This window comes from Episyrphus balteatus, chromosome 4, assembly GCF_945859705.1.
Source record: "Episyrphus balteatus chromosome 4, idEpiBalt1.1, whole genome shotgun sequence".
NCBI lineage: Eukaryota > Metazoa > Arthropoda > Insecta > Diptera > Syrphidae > Episyrphus > Episyrphus balteatus.
The window spans coordinates 2,792,260-2,810,373 of NC_079137.1; the positions used below are offsets into that span (position 1 = coordinate 2,792,260).

At 31.1% G+C, this 18,114-nt stretch overlaps 1 protein-coding gene across 12 annotated transcripts; it reads right to left on the minus strand.

The window, feature by feature from the left end:
- Window positions 1-534: 534 nt before the first annotated feature.
- LOC129918734 (CCR4-NOT transcription complex subunit 3) lies at window positions 535-17,240 on the minus strand. 12 transcript variants are annotated; one of them, XM_055999436.1, is made up of 12 exons: window positions 16,949-17,240; window positions 16,111-16,782; window positions 10,821-10,918; window positions 10,609-10,746; window positions 10,185-10,538; window positions 5,165-5,288; window positions 4,643-4,974; window positions 4,126-4,570; window positions 3,910-4,050; window positions 3,034-3,848; window positions 2,733-2,945; window positions 535-2,673 (listed from the first exon to the last, which is right to left on the minus strand). In XM_055999436.1, exons 2-12 carry the CDS (start codon window positions 16,133-16,135, stop codon window positions 2,575-2,577), a joined length of 2,784 nt encoding a protein of 927 aa, XP_055855411.1. In that variant the 5' UTR covers window positions 16,136-16,782; window positions 16,949-17,240; the 3' UTR covers window positions 535-2,574. The 12 variants fall into 12 exon arrangements, with proteins under 12 accessions (XP_055855411.1, XP_055855412.1, XP_055855423.1 ...); XM_055999437.1 differs by having other exon boundaries at window positions 16,111-16,184; window positions 16,235-17,240; XM_055999448.1 differs by having other exon boundaries at window positions 2,733-2,942; window positions 4,643-4,941; window positions 10,203-10,538; window positions 10,609-10,743; window positions 16,111-17,240.
- Between the last annotated feature and the right edge of the window lie 874 nt (window positions 17,241-18,114).

The following is an 18,114-nucleotide window of genomic DNA, read 5'->3' on the forward strand; positions in this document are numbered from 1 at the left end:
AATTTTTTATTATTATTTTTTAAGAGGGAAATTTCTTCTTTTTTTATTTTTGAATAATTTTGTGTTGGATGTGTCTGTGTGTGTTTTTGTGTCTGTTTTCTGTTTATATAAGGTATATTATGGTTTGTTTTGTTTTTTTTTTCAAAAAAAAATTCACTACGTTTTTTTATTTTTTATTTGTTTTTACTACAAATATATGTCTTATATATTTTTTTGTTTGTCAATTAATTTTGTATTATTATTATTATGTTTTGCATATATTTATATATATAATTAGTAAACGATTTTCATTTTATGCGCAAAAAATGCAAAAACTACTCTCTGGCAAAAAGGTTTTATTTTTTTTTTTCATTTTTTATTAATTTTTTTTGTTGTTTAAATTTTAGTTGACTTGTTTTGCAGCAGCTTGGTATTATTATTTTTTATTTAAGAAATATTATTTATAAATATAATATTAAATATATCATATTAATATATTTAATATTTATTTAATAAAAAGTGCAAATAAATTGAATTGTGGTTTTTGTCGCGCAAGTCAAATTGCGTTTTTTTTTTATTTTATTTGCAATGTTTTTTTTTTACAATAAGAGCGGAAAATAGAAGAATTTTAACTGATATAAAAAAAAGATGAAAAGCAAATAAATGTCTTACCACTTTCTGTATCATCAATTTCACAAACTCACAAATTGTTGTTAAAAAAAAAATTTCCCGTACATGACGAAAATATATTTATTCTCGTTTCTTATTAAATGTTTAAAGTAAAAAATGACCAATTTTTTGAGGAAGCGAAATTCCAATACCTTCCACAAAATTGTGAAATATTTTCAAAAATCTTCTGTTTGTAAGTTTGAGAAATAGAGAACATATGGGTTTGGTTGCTCTATTCTACAAGCACAATATTGCCGATTTAAAATAAAGATTTAAGATTTTGTTTTAAATTCCCATAATCACATTAGTACATAATTGGAATATGTAGCGTGGTCGAAAAGATTTTGTTGTCTTTCTTTAATAAAAGGTTCCTTTTTCTAATTTAACGATCTCAATTTGAATTTCAGCAATTATTTTTCCAATTATACTTTGTTTTTATGTTAGAGATGCTTATTTTCTGGTCGTAAGTTGTAATCGTTTCTTCGAATTTGCAGTCAAAAAAGATATCTATTTTGTAAGAGATTTTTGTAAAGTCAGCACCTCGGATATAGAGATTCAAACTTGAGATAAGACTTCGAAGCTACAATGGGAAATATTTTCGGGAGAACAATTTAAATTGGTTCCTTCAGTAAGAATGAACGGTGAAGGAACAAGTATGTTCAAAAATTTCCTTTGAATCCTTTACATCACCGAATCCTTAACATCAGGGAACATAATATTTCTAGAAAAACAACATTCTCCTATTATTCAGAATGAAAGTCGTTATATGGTTACGCAGTTATTTATTTAATTTGCGAATCGAAAAATCCTATCCGATCCAATCAAATAAGTTAGTGTAACAAATTGTTTTTTCTTTTCGGTATCAGGTATTTTGCACTGTCCAATACGTCCTTTGTTAGTTAAAGTTGAAGTTCTAGAAAAATTAGGCAGATTCACAGACTAAAAAGTTAGTCATGTTTCGGGTCTCTGATCGGTAAATAATAAATTTACCAATGACTAAAAATCAAGTCCCTATTGTTTTCTGAACGTGTACATTAAGTTTTCCATTTCTTCGAAATTTTTGAAAATCAATGATGTTCAAAAGTTTTCCCTGCAACAGAAAACGGTTGGGAAATAACTTTATTTTGGACCCAAGAAATTCCCTTCAACATTCTCAATATTTTACACTCAGAGAAAACTGTAATAACAGAGATGTACATATTGAATACGATTGAAAGAAAAGGTAATCGACAATTTGCAGCTTTTAACAAACAAAGAATCGTTTTAGGAAATCTAAAGCTTCACCAAATAAACCAGAAACCAAAGAAAATCAAAACCCAACAAAAACAAAAAAAAAACGAAAAAAACTCACACAAGGCTCTCAACTCTCTGTAGATTTTCTCGTCTCAATCCATAGTGTTTTTGTTTAAATGGGCTTGTTTTTTTTTTGAATTAATAAAAAATAAGAAAATTAAAAACATTTATCAAGCATATATATAATGTAATATTTTTGTTTTGTTTTTATTAATTCTAAATCTTGTTGTTTTTTTTTTATTATTTTTTTTTTCAAATGTTGTTTTCAATTTGAGTGTTTTCTGGTTCACTTCCCATTTTTATATTCATGTTTTCTTTTTATCTTTTCTATACACAATGCACGCTCTTCTTCTTCTCTACATTTTTTTTTTGTTTTTAGTTTTGTAAATGATTAACATATTCAATGATCGCGAATGCAAGAGAAATTAAATGTATAACAAAGTAATAAAAAAAACTAAAGTTATGAGTAAAAACTAAAACATAAGTGTGTTTTTTTTTCAAATATTTCATCTTTTTTTTAATAGAATAGTTTTTTTTTTTGTTTTCATTTTGTATTTCTTTTTTTTTTGTATTTTTGTTTTTCTTTCTTTTCTTTTTTTAAAATTTGTTTATTTTAATTTTTACATGAATCCATCAATTCAACTCCTTGTCTTCTAAGTACTTGTATTCAAATGTGAATCCTTCCTTTTTGCGTTGACTCCATTTCTCATAGTCGAAGTAGATGTACGTACCCTAGGAGGAAGACAAAAAATGAGCTTTTATTTTATTAAGAATTATTTTGTTTGCTTTACCTGTTCGTAATCATCATTAATTATTTTTGGTTCCTCGTGTCGTTGGAACCACATCATGTATTTCGTATGGAAACGCCAACTTTGCTTTTTCAAAGCTTTAGCGGCTAGATACTGTGCCTTGGATCCTTCCATATAATAGAATACAAAAAATAGTGTTTCGGTTGATAGACGCTGGAAAAATTCCACTGTATCATAGTGGGGTAGCTGAGACTGCTCCAGATATTGAATTGAATAAAAGAAAAAAAAATTTATAAAAATTAAAATTCTCTCCATTTTTTATTTAATATTTTTGTCAATTTACCTGCGGGTAGTGGGGTGGCGTCTGTACTGGATTCCGATGAATGTACGTTGTCAACTTCTCCGAATCACTTGGCATTGGCAGATGATAGTATGCAGCTTCCATCATTTGGAATTGCAATTGATGATCCTTGTGTAATGGTGAAGGACCAAGTGGCGCCACACCCAACAGCGGTGGGATGTGGGCTTCATTTGTCGGTTTGCTACTTATAACGCTGCCAGTGTTATTTTGTCCAACAATACCGCTTGTCAGACTAACAGTACCCTGGCCGGATGTTGGACCATTCGTGGTGCTATTATTGGCAGTTGTGTCTGTTACGGCTGGTGAGAAATGCTGAGACTGTTGCTGTTGTTGCTGCTGTTGTTGTTGCTGCTGCTGCAGTAAGCCTTGCTGTTGTTGCTGTTGCCTTGTGTCCACATTGGGACCTTGCGCTAGCATATTCGTTTCAGACCCAGATCTATTAATTGCGTCTTGGGCCATTGTTTTCAGTGTGGACATGGTATCGGTACTGTTTTGTGTACCAGACACAGATACATTTAATCCCTTGCTATTGTTGTTATGGTTAAGGGGACCGTTCATATGTTTCGGCGATAGCAAACCGGGTGATCCTCGGCTTGTGTTGTTTGTTAGAACACTTGTCACATTCGCAATGCCATTGGGTGAAATGCGATTTGCAAGGCTGTTGCTGTTGTTGTTACTCGGGGCATTTATAACTAGAGGCGCTCCTGAATCCACTGATACTCCTGATGTCACTACATTGCTGCTTGTGTTTCCTATGCTGGTATTATTGGAAGTGTTGTTATGCGTTGTTGAGGAATCTAAACAAAGCGAGGAGAGACGTTATACAAATCGTCGTTAAATAAGGTGTAACGAACTTACCACTTGTTTGATGTGAGGAATTCGTTTGAAGATTTGTATGTTGCGGCTGTTGTTGTGCATTTGATCCAACAATCGATGCAACTGTTGGCGCTGCCATTGTGTACGATGTTGCAGGATGCACTGGGCCATTTTCCAGGTGTGCTATAGAAATTATATACAAAAAATTCAGTCAAACAAAAACTTTTAAGGAATTAAATATTTTGTTTTTAAACAAACATGTATTGTTCTTAGCTACAGCTGCAAATGCAATTGGTGGTGTGGCTTGAATCACAGATTGGGCCTGAATTATCGTCGATGAATTCAAACTAGGTGCATTAGAATGTTGTTGTTGCTGCTGTTGTTGTTGTTGTTGGAGCGTCACAGATGTTGTATGCTGTTGTTGCGCTGAATTCACCACTGACGTCGTCACATTTGATTGCAAACTATTCGCCAAACCGGACGCATGGCTCGTCTGTTGCTGATTTTTACTAGGCGTTGAACTTATTAGGCTTTTATTTGGCTGCTGCTGTTGTTGTTGCGATAATTGCGCCGCCGTTGAGTTATTTAGGTTGTTCGATGTTGCACTGTTGTTAAGATTCGAATCTCCTCCCGCCCCAGCAGCTGCTTTACCGCTGGTATTGTTGTTGTTATTGGCTCGTACAGCTGTAGGTTTAACAGGTTGCTAGACAAAAAATAGAAGACAAATTCGGTTAAGCACAATATTTTTTTTTTATTTTTGTAAATTGCGACTTACTTTTGTTTTGCTACTGGCATTAGTGTCGTTCTTATTGCGCTTATCGGCTGACGCTACACCCGCTGCCACTGCCGCTACTGCTGCTGCTGTTATATCAACAGACGTCGAATCACTGCTATAGTTTAGATTATTCGCATTGTTTGTAGTGCTACTACTGCTGGTTGTTGTATTGCCCGTACTGCCGCTGCAGTTGTTCAGCTGTTGCGACGAAGGTGGAGGCGATTGAACAGGACTGCCACCAGACGCTATACTACTTGGCGAACCGCCAGTTTCATTACTGTTGTTACTGTCTGTTGTTGCTAATGATGATGGAATACCAAGGGAAACACCTTCTGTTACCATTTATTGTTTGTATTTGTTTTTGTTTTTTTTTGGTTTTTTTGGGAGTAGGTATGTGGTGAGGGTTGAAAAAATGCATGGTAATTAGTAAATGTACACAAATGAGGTAGTAATCAATTGAAAACTATGTATGATAAAACTAAAAAGATAAAACGATTAAGGGGAAAAAAATCTTTATCTTACCGGTGCCTGATAATTCAACTTCATCCAAGCCAATAATGTCATCATAGATAAACTCGTTCTCTTCGAAATCGGGCTCTTGCGAGGATTCAATGTAGTACTCAACATCATCCTTGATTTTATTAACCTGAAATAATATACACACTCAATGAGAGACAAAAATTGAAGTAATATTTTTTTTTATCGTTTTGTTTTTGAAGACATTATTGGACAATTCAATTGGATTTTATTTGTATTAGTCATTTGATTTGACTAAATTTATTTTTTAAACATTAAACACTTGGAATGACAGAGGTGTTAAACATGAGGAAAGAAGATGAGATGAAGAAGTAAGCTTCGTGTTACTAAAATGTAGTTGGATGAGTATGAGAAAAGCGCGTCGATAAATAAGAGATGTGTTGAAGCCTTGTAGCAGATATTTGATACGTGATTACTTTCATTTCACACCATGGCATTTATTCCAGACAAAAACAAGTAACTGACGATGTTAATTTACGAAGTCGTTTTATATGATAAGAAAAGTTACAAATTTGAAGTTCGCAGCATTTTTGTTGATTCTCAATTCCTTTATTGCTACTTCTTGCAGGTTGGACAAAGTGAGGGACAAAAATAAACAGCACAGCTTTCGAATTTTGATATAGGTAGGCGTTCAAATTTTTTTTTAAATATTGATATGCTAAATAGGATTTTGTTTTTGTGGAGTCATAACCTATCAACTAAACAATTTTTTACTGAAGATATCAGTGGAGCTTTTTTGAATTTTAATATTAAAATTTGCTTAGCCAGATGCTTTCTCAGCAATGCAAGACCTTTTAAGTTGTAAGTCTTAAATAATGAAGAAAACTAGAAACTAGATAAATACTTATAAAAATTTATTTGGCAATTAAAAAAATAAATACAATGCCCCACTGGGTCGCAGGTATGTACAGTAGGGTGGGTCAAAAAAATCGAAATTCTTTTTTTTGAATTGGTACTCCAAAAAATCGATTGCTAGACCCCTTTAGAATATATACACCAAATATGAGCTCTTTATATTAATGGGAAGGTCCTCCGCTTTGCAATTTTCCATTTTTACATCAAGCTTCTACTAAAAAAAAATAATTTTTTTATTAATTGACTTTTTAGCAACTTTCTTTTCATATTCTTGTAGGAAATTGAACGCTCTACAAAAAAGGCCTTATACACTTTTTTCGTTTATCTAACCGTTGAATAGATATTTGAGGTCCAAAAATCGAGAAAATCTTTAAAAATTCGTTTTTTGTTCTTAATTTTGTAACAAATTGAAAAATTATAATGATCAAACGCGCAAGACATATTCTTGTTGAAAATTGATTGCTCCACAAAAAAGGTCTTATTAACTTTTTTCATTAATCTAACCATTCTAAAGATATTCGAGGTCAAAGTAAAAAAAAAATATAAAAACATTTTATATTTTTAAAAAATTTCTAATTCACTGAAACTTCATTATTTTCAAATTAGCAAGATATATTCTTGTAGGGGCTTAAACGTTCTACAAAAAAATCCTTGGAATGAAATTGATTGCTTTAACCGTTTAGAAGATATTCGTATCCAAACCAATGCTCACTGATTTCAATAGTTTTCTTATGACCCGTATGCATTGCGATTTGGATACGAATATCTTCTAAACGGTTAAAGCAATCAAGCATTCATTCATTACAATTACATTAATTTTGAGATTTAATATAGCCAGTTGTAATCTTGAGTTTTTTCAGTGAAAAAAAAAAAAAAAATTAGAGTATTTTTTTTACCAAATTCTTATGTAAAATCCATAGGAAACTAAAAATAAAATAGCGACTCTTTAAATTTAACAATTTAAGCTCAGCGCCTTGTTTTCAGGACGTTTCTTTTCTAGTCAATCATTTACAATTTGGTGGGTAAGAGTTGGAAAAAAAGAAGAACAACATTTTTTTAAGGCACCCTAATGTACATACATACTTTGTAAAAAAAAGATAAAATTCGTTTATAACTCAAATTATACTTTGAAGCAATCAAAACCTCTTTATTTCTTTGTTTTCGTGTTAAAAAGCGTTAAGAACGTAGTATTTTTGTATCTATTATGTATCCTATTTTACCTGCACTTTCTAGATAAATAAGCTTATGAATAAGATTAATTTGGATATAAAAGCAAAATGTAAGTTAAATGTCTACATTGGATTTAAATATTACAAAAATCGTAAATAATTTAACGAATACCCAAGCTTTTTTATGATAAGTTTTAAATGTTCCATACAATTTCAGTCTGCTAGGTACTTTTTTTTATAAAATGTATTTATCAATGATCAAAAAACGAAAATACAAAATTCCGGGACTCGCTTAAATTTTCAATGCACTATGTATCAATATTGCTACTGCGCACTGTTAATTTTTATTTATGAGGAAACAAAAATTGTTCTTACATAAGTTTCCATTGATACGAGAATTTATAATTATGTAAATTTCAAAATTTTTTCAGCAAACCAGCCTTTATAATTTTTTGTGATTATTTATAAGTTTTTATACTACGAGTAGGAATTTATGAAAAAATAACTGTGTATGTATGTAGAAAGATGCTCTTTTATGTCCTAATGAAGCAATTGAGTAATGTTCATACCTGACCTGAGCTTTGTCATGCGTATAAGGAAATACATAGTTAAAACAGAACAGGTGGGAACAGAACTGTTTCATGCATTCACAGAATGTATTCTAATCTGTTCTCACAAAATAGCAAGTGCAGGTAAGACAAAGACAACGTCCTTTTTAATTTATTAATCTCTTTTTCGTCTGTTTTTCATGTCCAAAAATTTCAAAACTGTATCGTTCCAAAAAAAAAACGAAATCGAAAAAAATGACGTTTGCATAATTTTTAAAACTTTTTGATCTCGTTTGTTGGTCACAGAATTAGGAAGGGAGTTGAGAGTGTAATGTCGTTTTCGATTGGAATCACTCAAGGATTCACTCATTCTGAAATCCAATAAAACAGTTTGAATCGCTTCCACTCAATTCTGTTTTTTTTGTGTTTGTGTTTGTTTTTCTTTGAAATTTAAAATGTCAAACATGGCATACGACTTGAAAAATAATTAATATTTAAAGAAAATTGTACCTAATTTTTAACGAATTAATGGGAAATTCCTTTTGGAAAATATTTTTAAGGCATAATTTATTTGTTTGAAAATAAATTAACAAATTATTTGCAGAAAACAAAAAAAAAATTGAATGAAAACAGAAAAAAACAATGATTGAGTTTTTCTTTGACATGTAAGTATAAATGTATTAGTGCTTCTTGATTCGATTCTGATTTGAAATCGAGAAGAGAATTTCTCTTCTGAGAAGCGTTCTGGCTGTCATTTTCATGCCAATAAAATGGTATCAGAAGGCTTCTGAATGCTTCCGGACGCTTCTGGACGTCCAATCGAAAACGACATAAGTCACTTAATCAAGACTCTGTGTAGTCCGCTTTCTTTGTTTGAAAAAAAGTTTGGAAAATGTACTTTTTCGTGCTCCAGAAGCATTATTGGTTTCGATCAAAAAATTAAATAAAAATTATGATGGTGGATTTTGTGAAGCCGTCGTTGCCGTTCCTGTCTATCTATCGATTATATCAACTACCTACTCTAGCAAAGAACCGAAATAAGCCAATCATTACTCCTTAGAATTACTCAGACCAATCACGAGCTAAAGAGTTCCTTTCTCTCTTCAATTCTTTGATAGAAATTTTAAATATATGCACCGGAATCACATTCGATCGGACTGCGGCAGAAACATTTCAATAAGAAGCTATTCCACGAAAAAGCCAAAATTAAGCCACTGGAACAGTATCTCGATTGCTTGTAGATTTATTTTGAGCTTGAAATGAAGTTCAATGATTACATATACTTTGTATGGAAGGAAAAACTTACGCAGCTACCTCAAAATTTTGTAATAATGTCACTTAGTAGCATCGTCATCTTAACCCTTTACTACTTATAAGTTTAGTTAGCTCTTAATTATTATGAAGTCACTTTTTTCATTGTCTTAAAACTGAAAACTAAACTAATTAAGTAGTTTTACTACAACGATTTAATGGTATTTCTTTCTTGAAAAAATGGTAGGAGTCATAATTTTGTGATTAATAAATTAATCCTTGCACTCGGATTTTATTCACTTAATGCTGACAATCAGTGTTTTAATATTTATCCAATATATTATGTTAATTCTACAAGAGCAAGTGTGAACCAATCATGCAATTAATTTATATTGTGATTATTTTTTTCTTGGAAAAAGAATTTCACACTTTCTTGCATGGGCAATACAACTTTAACGTTTGGAGTCACTTAAACTTTTGAATTGTGTTTAGTTAAATAACTTTAGCATAATCTAAATCTTTTTATAGTATAGTCTTGAAATAAAAGTAATTCATCTTATGTAAAAAAATAATTTTAATCACAATCTTTAAAATAAGAAAGAGGTGTGATTTGATAAATAACTTAAGTTTGCTTGATAAAAGTTGAATAAAAGATTGTATTTTCTTTTAAATAGTGACCTCAGATACGATTAAATGTAGTTTTCATATATTCGCTACAAGTTCGTTATCACTTATCAGTGACAAAAACACAGAATAGTTTTTGATTAATAAGTTTAGAGGTGTGGGTCCGAGCCCACATTGAAAATTGCCCCACAAAAGGCATTGTAAAAATTCTATTTTTAATCTTATTGTCTAGTACAAATTTACAACCCTGAAAAAGTTATCTAGTAAAAATGTTAGTCTTAAAAAAATGTAACAGTAAATTATTTTCTCAAAAAAAAAAAGAAAAATAATAATAAGTAAAGAAAACAAAAATGAAACTCGTTGGCAAAGCGAAGTTTTTAGCAGAGGTCCCTACTACTCATTTTGGGGTCCAATGAGAATAAAAAAAAAAAAAACAAAAAAATTCTTCTCTCGATTCTTCTTAGATTTGTTGGGATTTTTTGTTTGTTCACGCACAGTATGCACACTACAACACACATACAGAGAGAGAAGAAAAAAAAATTGGACTTGCCTACTTACAATGTTGTGTATATTTACCTGCTCTGCCTCAACACCATCGTTATCAAGCAATCGCAGTAGGGTCTCCAGTTTTGTTACATGGAATTTATGCCGATCTAATTTCGATCGCAGCTCGTCCATGCGATCTTGTTTATCTCGATCTAAGCGTTTCTTCTTGCCCGCTAATAACGATTCGATTTCACTTTCGTATTGATCGATTTGTATTTGCAGTGAACTAATTGAACTGGTTAGCCAATTGCGTGCTTCATCTTTGATACGCTGAGCTGGATCCATTTTTTGTGCCGCTCCCAGGCCTTCTTTCGAATAGGCTTTGGTTTTTGTCTCTCGTTCCACGATTTTAAATCTTTCCATTTGCTAAATTTTAAAATATTTTTTATTAGTAAAATTTGAAGACAAACACAAAATATATTATATTAGTTCATACTGTTTCGATGAGACGCCGATTCTCTAAGAGGGCGCTTTTATCCTTAATCTCAGCGGACGCAATCCATGATTTAATCTGATCGCGAAGCCGCTGCAGCTTTTTGATCTCCTTTTTAAGATCCGCTTCATATTTCTCCTGCAAATGATAGAAATAAAATTATGCAATCAAAATTGCTAAGGAACAAGTTGAAGTATGAATGCTTGATGTTTTACCTTCTGATTACTGTTTGTTGCATTGTGAACTTTTTTCCAAATATCTTCGAATGTTTCGACTCCTTCAGCGACCTTTTTCAGACACCTATCTATCTCTCCTGTAAGAATAATACAAAAAATTGTGATTAGAAAATGAGTTAAATTTGATTAAAATTCAATAAATAAAAGTTTTCATCGCGGGGGTTTTCTCATCGTTACAACATTTATATTGTTTCAATGACTAAAAATAGGAAATCGAAATCATTTAAACTATTTTTACTTGTTGAAGAAATTAAGTTATGTTGTGAAATAGGACCTAGGTCAAACTTATTACAAATAAAAGTTGAAGATTATACAGTGATTAAGCATTTGAGTTGAAGAGTATTTGCTTAATTGAGATGATATGCAAACTAAGTCAAAATGATAAAAAGAAAGACGACCCAAACGAATTATCTTGCCTTGTTAGAAATCAAAACAAATTTGACCTAAACTAAATCCGAAAGTTTCAAAGAATTACATAGATTTAAATTAAAACTAACGAAGCATAAATGCAACGACATTTGGTGTCTTTTTAAATAAGTCTTGCGAAAAAGCATTTCTATAAGAGCATGCCATGAAACCAGAATTTTGAGTTTGTTACAACTTTTTTTTAGCAGTAAAAGACACAGAGATAAAGCATATTAACTCAGCATTCTTTGACAGGTAAATTTTGCAACAATTGCAGCATCTTGATTACTAATTAGGAAGATCAGTCTCTATCACAGTGATGATAGGCCCTACAAAGGAACACCATCTAGGTAGTGTTAGTCTTCTAGATAGGATAAAATATTTACTTTTTATTATTTATGTGGTAAGACTAAAACAAAAATTTGGTTCACCTATAAGAAGTCCAAACAAAATTATTTAATCTCCACATCAAGGCAGAATTGGTGCAATATCTACGAACACTGGCCAATAAGAAAACATGCGGCAAAACAAAACAATAAGATGTAAGGATTTCGTCGCCGTAAAGCAAAATTGTTCTAAGTCACAAAAAGCAAATTTTACAGGGGACGATTTTTAAGTTTCAAATTGGTTTAAAGTGACAATTTTCTGCTCGTTTGCGATTCAAGTTATGTTCTTTATAAAGTTTGTTCTTTTCTCTTCAATAAAATATACAAGTTTACCTCATTAGTAGGTGCATACTATTTAATATTTTTTAAAACTAAAAAAACAAAATTGGAACAATTCCTATACAAGTGAGTTTTTTACTTAAATAAAATGTGGACTTAGAACAAAATATGATGGGACTTAGAACAATCAAGAATACTCGGGCTCATTTTAAAAAGGCTACTTTAATGGTTTTATTGTTCTATGTCCCATTAAATTATATTATCTGCCATCACTGATCTTTTTGGTCATTAGAGATTGTTGGACCGCGTTACAGCCTGAAGCTATGGTTGGCTTCGACTAACATTCAGCAACGCAGAGCCCAAAGTCGGTTCGTCCATCAGAAGATCCAGTTTTTTGTATTATTATTATTTTTAACCTAAAATATTATGTTTCCTCTGCATAGCTTTAAATTTTAAAGTTAACCTTTGTTGAATGTCTATTTCATAAAATGAGTGATCAAGAATATAAACAAACAGTATCGTGTATTTGATGTGAACTTAATGACACTTGTTATAGCAATGCTATATGCATCATAGACAGTTTCAATATTTCTAACCTTAGCATTAACCTTGGTTATACAAAATAAAAACTAGGTAAGTAATTTGAATAAAATTATTAAAATAACCTTCAAATTTCCATTCTCCTACACTTAACCATTAAATACTATAAAATAGAACCAAAAAATATGTTATATTTAACCAAAATATTTAAATTCCCTGAACAAATAATAAGTCATCACATCAAATATAAGTTAACTTCTTCTTCTCTTTACCTTGCTTGTTATGCACCTGCTGCTGCTACTACTACTATGTACTGCCACTAACGATTAAAAGAACAAAAAAAGCAACAACAACAAAAAAAAAAAAAGATAAAAGAAATCATAAACTACCTAAACAAAGAGACCTTTTGTAGTGTTGTTGTTGTTGTTCTTGTTTTGTTGGAAGAGAAGAAGATCGTGCTTTCTCCCTTCGAACTTATAAAGAAAAAAAAGGTGCTATGACAAAAGAAGATCCATCGATCTTTTCCTCCACTCTACACTGTTTGCACGCAGAACAAACAAAAAATAATAAAAAAAGTCTGGAGAAACAAAAAAAGAAAATCAACAAGAGAGGTCAATTGAATCTAGCTATTTTGTATAATTAAATAATATAATCATCACACCACTTTTCTGCAAACACATCACAAAAATTAGTTATATTTACTGACTGCATAATTGTACGTGGGTTTTTCATTCATCCATAAAATATAATCTCTCTCAGAGTAATTCTACAAAAAAGTAAAGATATATCTGATCTTTAACTAAACTGGATGATGATGCTTATTTTGCATTTTTTTCTACTTTTAAAAGCGATCCTTGAACATTGTTTCTCTCTCTTCGCAACACAAAATAAATGCCGATATGAAGAAGAGCGATCACAATATAAATGAATAAGCATAAATTCTCTACCCACCACAGAACACATCCCATCCCTATAACAACATGCTTTCCCCAGGGCCGGATTTAGTGGAGGGCAGCCGGGGCTACAGCCCTGGGCCCCCACACTGCGAAAAAAAATCATATTCCAGCAAATGCACACCACAAAGAAAAATATATATAAACCAAAAAACATAAATCGTTTTCGTCATAAAGAAAAGAAAAGTGCATCGTTAACTTCCCTATATAGTTAGGCATTTCTGATTGAGGAAAGGCATTCAGATTAAGATAAAAAATAATCATAGTAGGTACAACTGCAATATTTTTCGGAATAGGACGAAAAATACATTTCAAATAAAAAAAAATCAAATCCTCTTAAAAAAGCCTACAAGATTCATTTGATAACGTTTTAATTTCATATGTATTTGTAGAGATATCGTAAGCCAGAGTGACTTTGTGCCAGATTGTGTTATATTTTGCAACTAAGGTACTCTTTATCACATAACTTAAAGAAAAAACTTTGTATTTTATTTATATTTGTTAGCAATTAAAGCCCCCGCACAATACAAACGTTCTATCGGCCGACAATTTAGTCGGTCTCTTAATCAGTATGAAAATGTATGGAAGTACGCACACTACAACGATTAAGTATTGGCCGATCAAAAAGTTTGTTTGATCGAAAAAAAAAGTTTGTTTTCCTACACAATTGCCTTCAAACTGAAATATTTCAAAACAAGCCGACTATTTAGTCGGCTGCCTATGCGCACACTAGGAGCCCAACACGACTAATCGGCTGATAGAAAGTCTGTAGTGTGCGGAGGCTCTTAAAAAAACAAACTATGTTGCTACTAAGTAAATTGAAATCTTTAAGAATATCTACGTCCGAATGGAGATTTTAAAAATCTAAACTTTTCAAGTGCATAGATTCTAATTTATTTAAACTCAAAAGGAACATAATGTACAATGGAGTGAAGAAAAGAGGATTTTTTTTACTATGTTGCTTATAAGAAGTTTCTTTCTGAGTTGATAAAATTTCATTCAGCCCGTTAAGGCTGTATGCTCCTTATACACAGAGACAGACGGACTTTCGGGAACCACTTTTTTTTGCATTCTCTATCATAGTAGAGAACAAAACCAACATGATTTGATGTTTCAATCATAGAAAATATCGAGCTTAAAATATGCATTGAGTGCTAAAACAACATTTATTTGACATTTTTGAAAATGAGTGTTAAAACACGAAGTAAGTAAACTGTTGTTTCTTCCAGTTTTTACAGTTTAGAAATACAGAAAATTCTTAGTTGGTCGTTCAGCAGTTATAAATGAAAAAACTAAAAAAAAAATAAAATCTTAGAAAAAGTTTTCCTATAAACTTTCCACTGCATTGCATTAAGAATGTAAGATATTGCATTATTAGTATTGTTAATGCATCTTGCAATGTCTGAAGTATGTTTAAAAATTAAATATTTGATATTTATTTGATATTTGTGCCTTTAATTATGAAAGTGGACTAAGTCACTCCTAAAAATGGCCTCAAATCTAGCCTTAAAATAATTATTATTTCAGGTGTAAAGTTTACTTCTTGAAAGCGAAATTGCAGTAAATAAACTTCTTTATTGCTCCTCTAGTGATTTCATAAAAGAAATATAATTAAATCGTTATAAGAAAATTATTATGTAAGTTTTTCTTTAAACAATGCAAAAAGTGACTTAGTCCACTTTCATAATCATGGGCACATTTGATATATCCAGCCAATAGAACTCATAATATAGGTAATCTTTTTAAACCATCTACTTCGAGATTTTGTTCGAGAGTTTTCAAGCGATTAAAACCAGCAAACTATAATAACACGTAATTGTTTTCTTAAAAGGCTTCTAGTTTGGGTTCTATTGGTTTGATATTCAAGATCAAGGTCTTCAAAATCAAGTAAAATTAAAAACCATCATATTTAGTACTTCAAATAAACATTAAAATTACAACATTGAGACAATCAATAAAAAGTGTTAAATGCAAAAATGCATTTTATCCTATTTTGAATTAAAAACGTTTGAGTCAGAAATACACCCCATTTTAAGGTAGTTTTCTTAAAGAAATGAACCAAAATAAGTGTTTACATTATTTGGTAAATAATTAGGGGATAGGGGGCCCCCATTTTGTTGTTGCCCGCAGGGCCTCCACACCTTTAAATCTGGCCCTGGCCTTTCCCTACACCACAACACCCCCAATTCTCACGCAACCCCATCCAAAAAAAACACACATATCAAAGAATACAACAACAAAAAAACCCAAAGAGGGAGGAAGCCACCCTGCCTGCCTACCGCCTGCCACCCTCCTACAACAGCAAAAAAAAGGAAAAGAATAAAATACAACAAAAAATGAAAAAAAAAAAAAAAATAATCAAGTGGAGTGCAAGAAGATTGTCCTCTCTACATTGCTGCTGCTGCTGTCTTCTCGCTCACTCTCGTCCTCCCTCCGGCTCTAAAGAATTTCCAACCAATTTTATATTTTTATTTTATCAACTCAAATCCAAGTCCAACATCAAAAAAAAAAAAAAAATAAAACATTAAAAAAACAAAATTTCAAGAAATAGAAATCGGATTGTGGAAGACCCCAAACAAATTCAATTGATATCCTTTTTCTCAATGAATTTCCTAAGCTAATTTGGAAATGAAATCTATAATATACATAAAAAATGTTTATAGTTTTTTTTGTATATTATATTATTTTTTATTCATTCATTCTCACCTTGCAACTTTCTCGTCGCAGCCATGGCGCTATGTAAATTGATTGTACAAGTATTCAGACATAGTCTAGAAAAACTGACAGAAATTTAATATAATTGGCGAATCTTTCCTCTCGTCGACTCAACTGGGAACTCGATTCGATTGACAACAACCAAGACCAAGACCAAGTCGTTGTATCGTCGTGGTTGTGTTCTTCTTCTTCCAAAAGGCGACCAACAACCAAAACGTCGTGCTGCTGTGCTTCCTGGCGAGTTTTATTGCAAATTTTTTGATTGCTTTTTACTTGATCCACAATTTCGGTGAATGCCGAGAGATGGTTTTGGTTATAGTTTAAAAGGGAGAAGAACACGACGATCCTTTTATTTGATTGGGACACCACCAAATCAATTTGATACTCTTCTTCTTTTTTTTTTTTGTAAGCTTTGGGTTATCGACGAACGAAAGAAGATTTCTCTATTTTAACACGAATCGAGATGGGTTATCGGTGTTTTTTTTTTTTGCTTGCTTTTTTTTTATTCTCAAATTCAATTCAATATAATTCACACGATTAAGAAAAAAATTAGTTGGGGGCGAGATTGATTGGATAAATATTTCGTTCGAATTTCCGTGTAGAAGAAGCAAAAAAAGGATTTCTTTCGGTTTTTTTTTTTATTGTAACTCAATTCGAGGAATTCTCGAGGAGAAAGAAAAAATGAAAAAAAATTATAAAAAAAAATTCAATATAATTTCGCACACACACTAGAAAAAGAAAACGACGAAACGAACAAAAATTTTTGTTTGTTTGATGAAGTTTTCTTTTTTTTTTCAACTTGATTTCTTTATAATTCTATTTTACACACTTCGGATTCTTTTTTTGGGGGATAAGTAAGAATATTATTTTATATTTCTATTTTCTTGTTGTTTTTCTTTTCCGCAATTATAACGTTTTTAATCTTTCTATTTTAGACGTTATTGGATAAGTCGTTAATTTATTATTTCATTTATTTATTTAATATGAATTAAATTATCGAAGATGAACGGAAAAATAAAATATAAATTTTTTATATTACAAAAAAATTTCGGATTCGCTTTTTCTTTGACGCGATTTTTTTCTTTTCTTCTTTTTTTTTTTTTTCCTGTCAATGTTTCGATTTTTCTCCTTTTTTTCTTGCTCTTTTTTTTTGCTTTCTTGTTCATACAATTCCAAGATGGCGGATTGACCAATTGGCCACTCATACAGTGGAAAGATGATGTGAATTTTTGTATATGGATAGAGAAAGTTGCGTTGGAATTGTAATAGTGTGCGTGTGTGTAATGTCAAAATGGTTAAATTGTGTGTGCGGTATTCTGTTTTTCAGATTGTTCCAATTATTATGTGGGAATGAGATAGAAATAGGGGAATTTCTATCAAATTGGGCGCGCAAGAATTTGAGCTACAAAAAAGTGATGCCAGTATGATTAAATTTAAGTTCATTTTATTTAATTTTATTTATCATTTTTTTTTAGGTTTTAATAACACTTTTAACAAAATAAAAGTAAACATAACTTTCTTCTCACTAGCGAATCGGTTTGTTAATGAACAACAGTATGTAATTTTTTTTAAACGAAAATCTAAGCTTTTTGGATAGTTTTTGAAAGTTTTATAATACTTAAAATTGAAAAATTGAACATTCTCAAACTTCTTTTTTGGTTATAATATACAAAAAGCTTGGATTTTGGATGAGAAAAAAAAACTGTATAGTAAAGTCTAATACCCAGATCAAGCTAAACTCGACCACCATTTCCGCTTCTATAAAGCTTTATAGAAGCAACTATTGCATTTGTAAAGCGTTATAGAAGCAAAATTGTTAGTTGGGAATTCTAGCTTCCATACAAAATTTTCCCCAAAATTTAGCAGAGAAAGAATTTGTTCAAAAAAAATTGAGACAAGTTGTGTGCAGCTCGTGCTAAAAAATCGATTTTCATTTGTAAAAGTACATTTTGCATCTGATAAAATTTACTGAAAAAAAATGAAGAAAACTGGAGA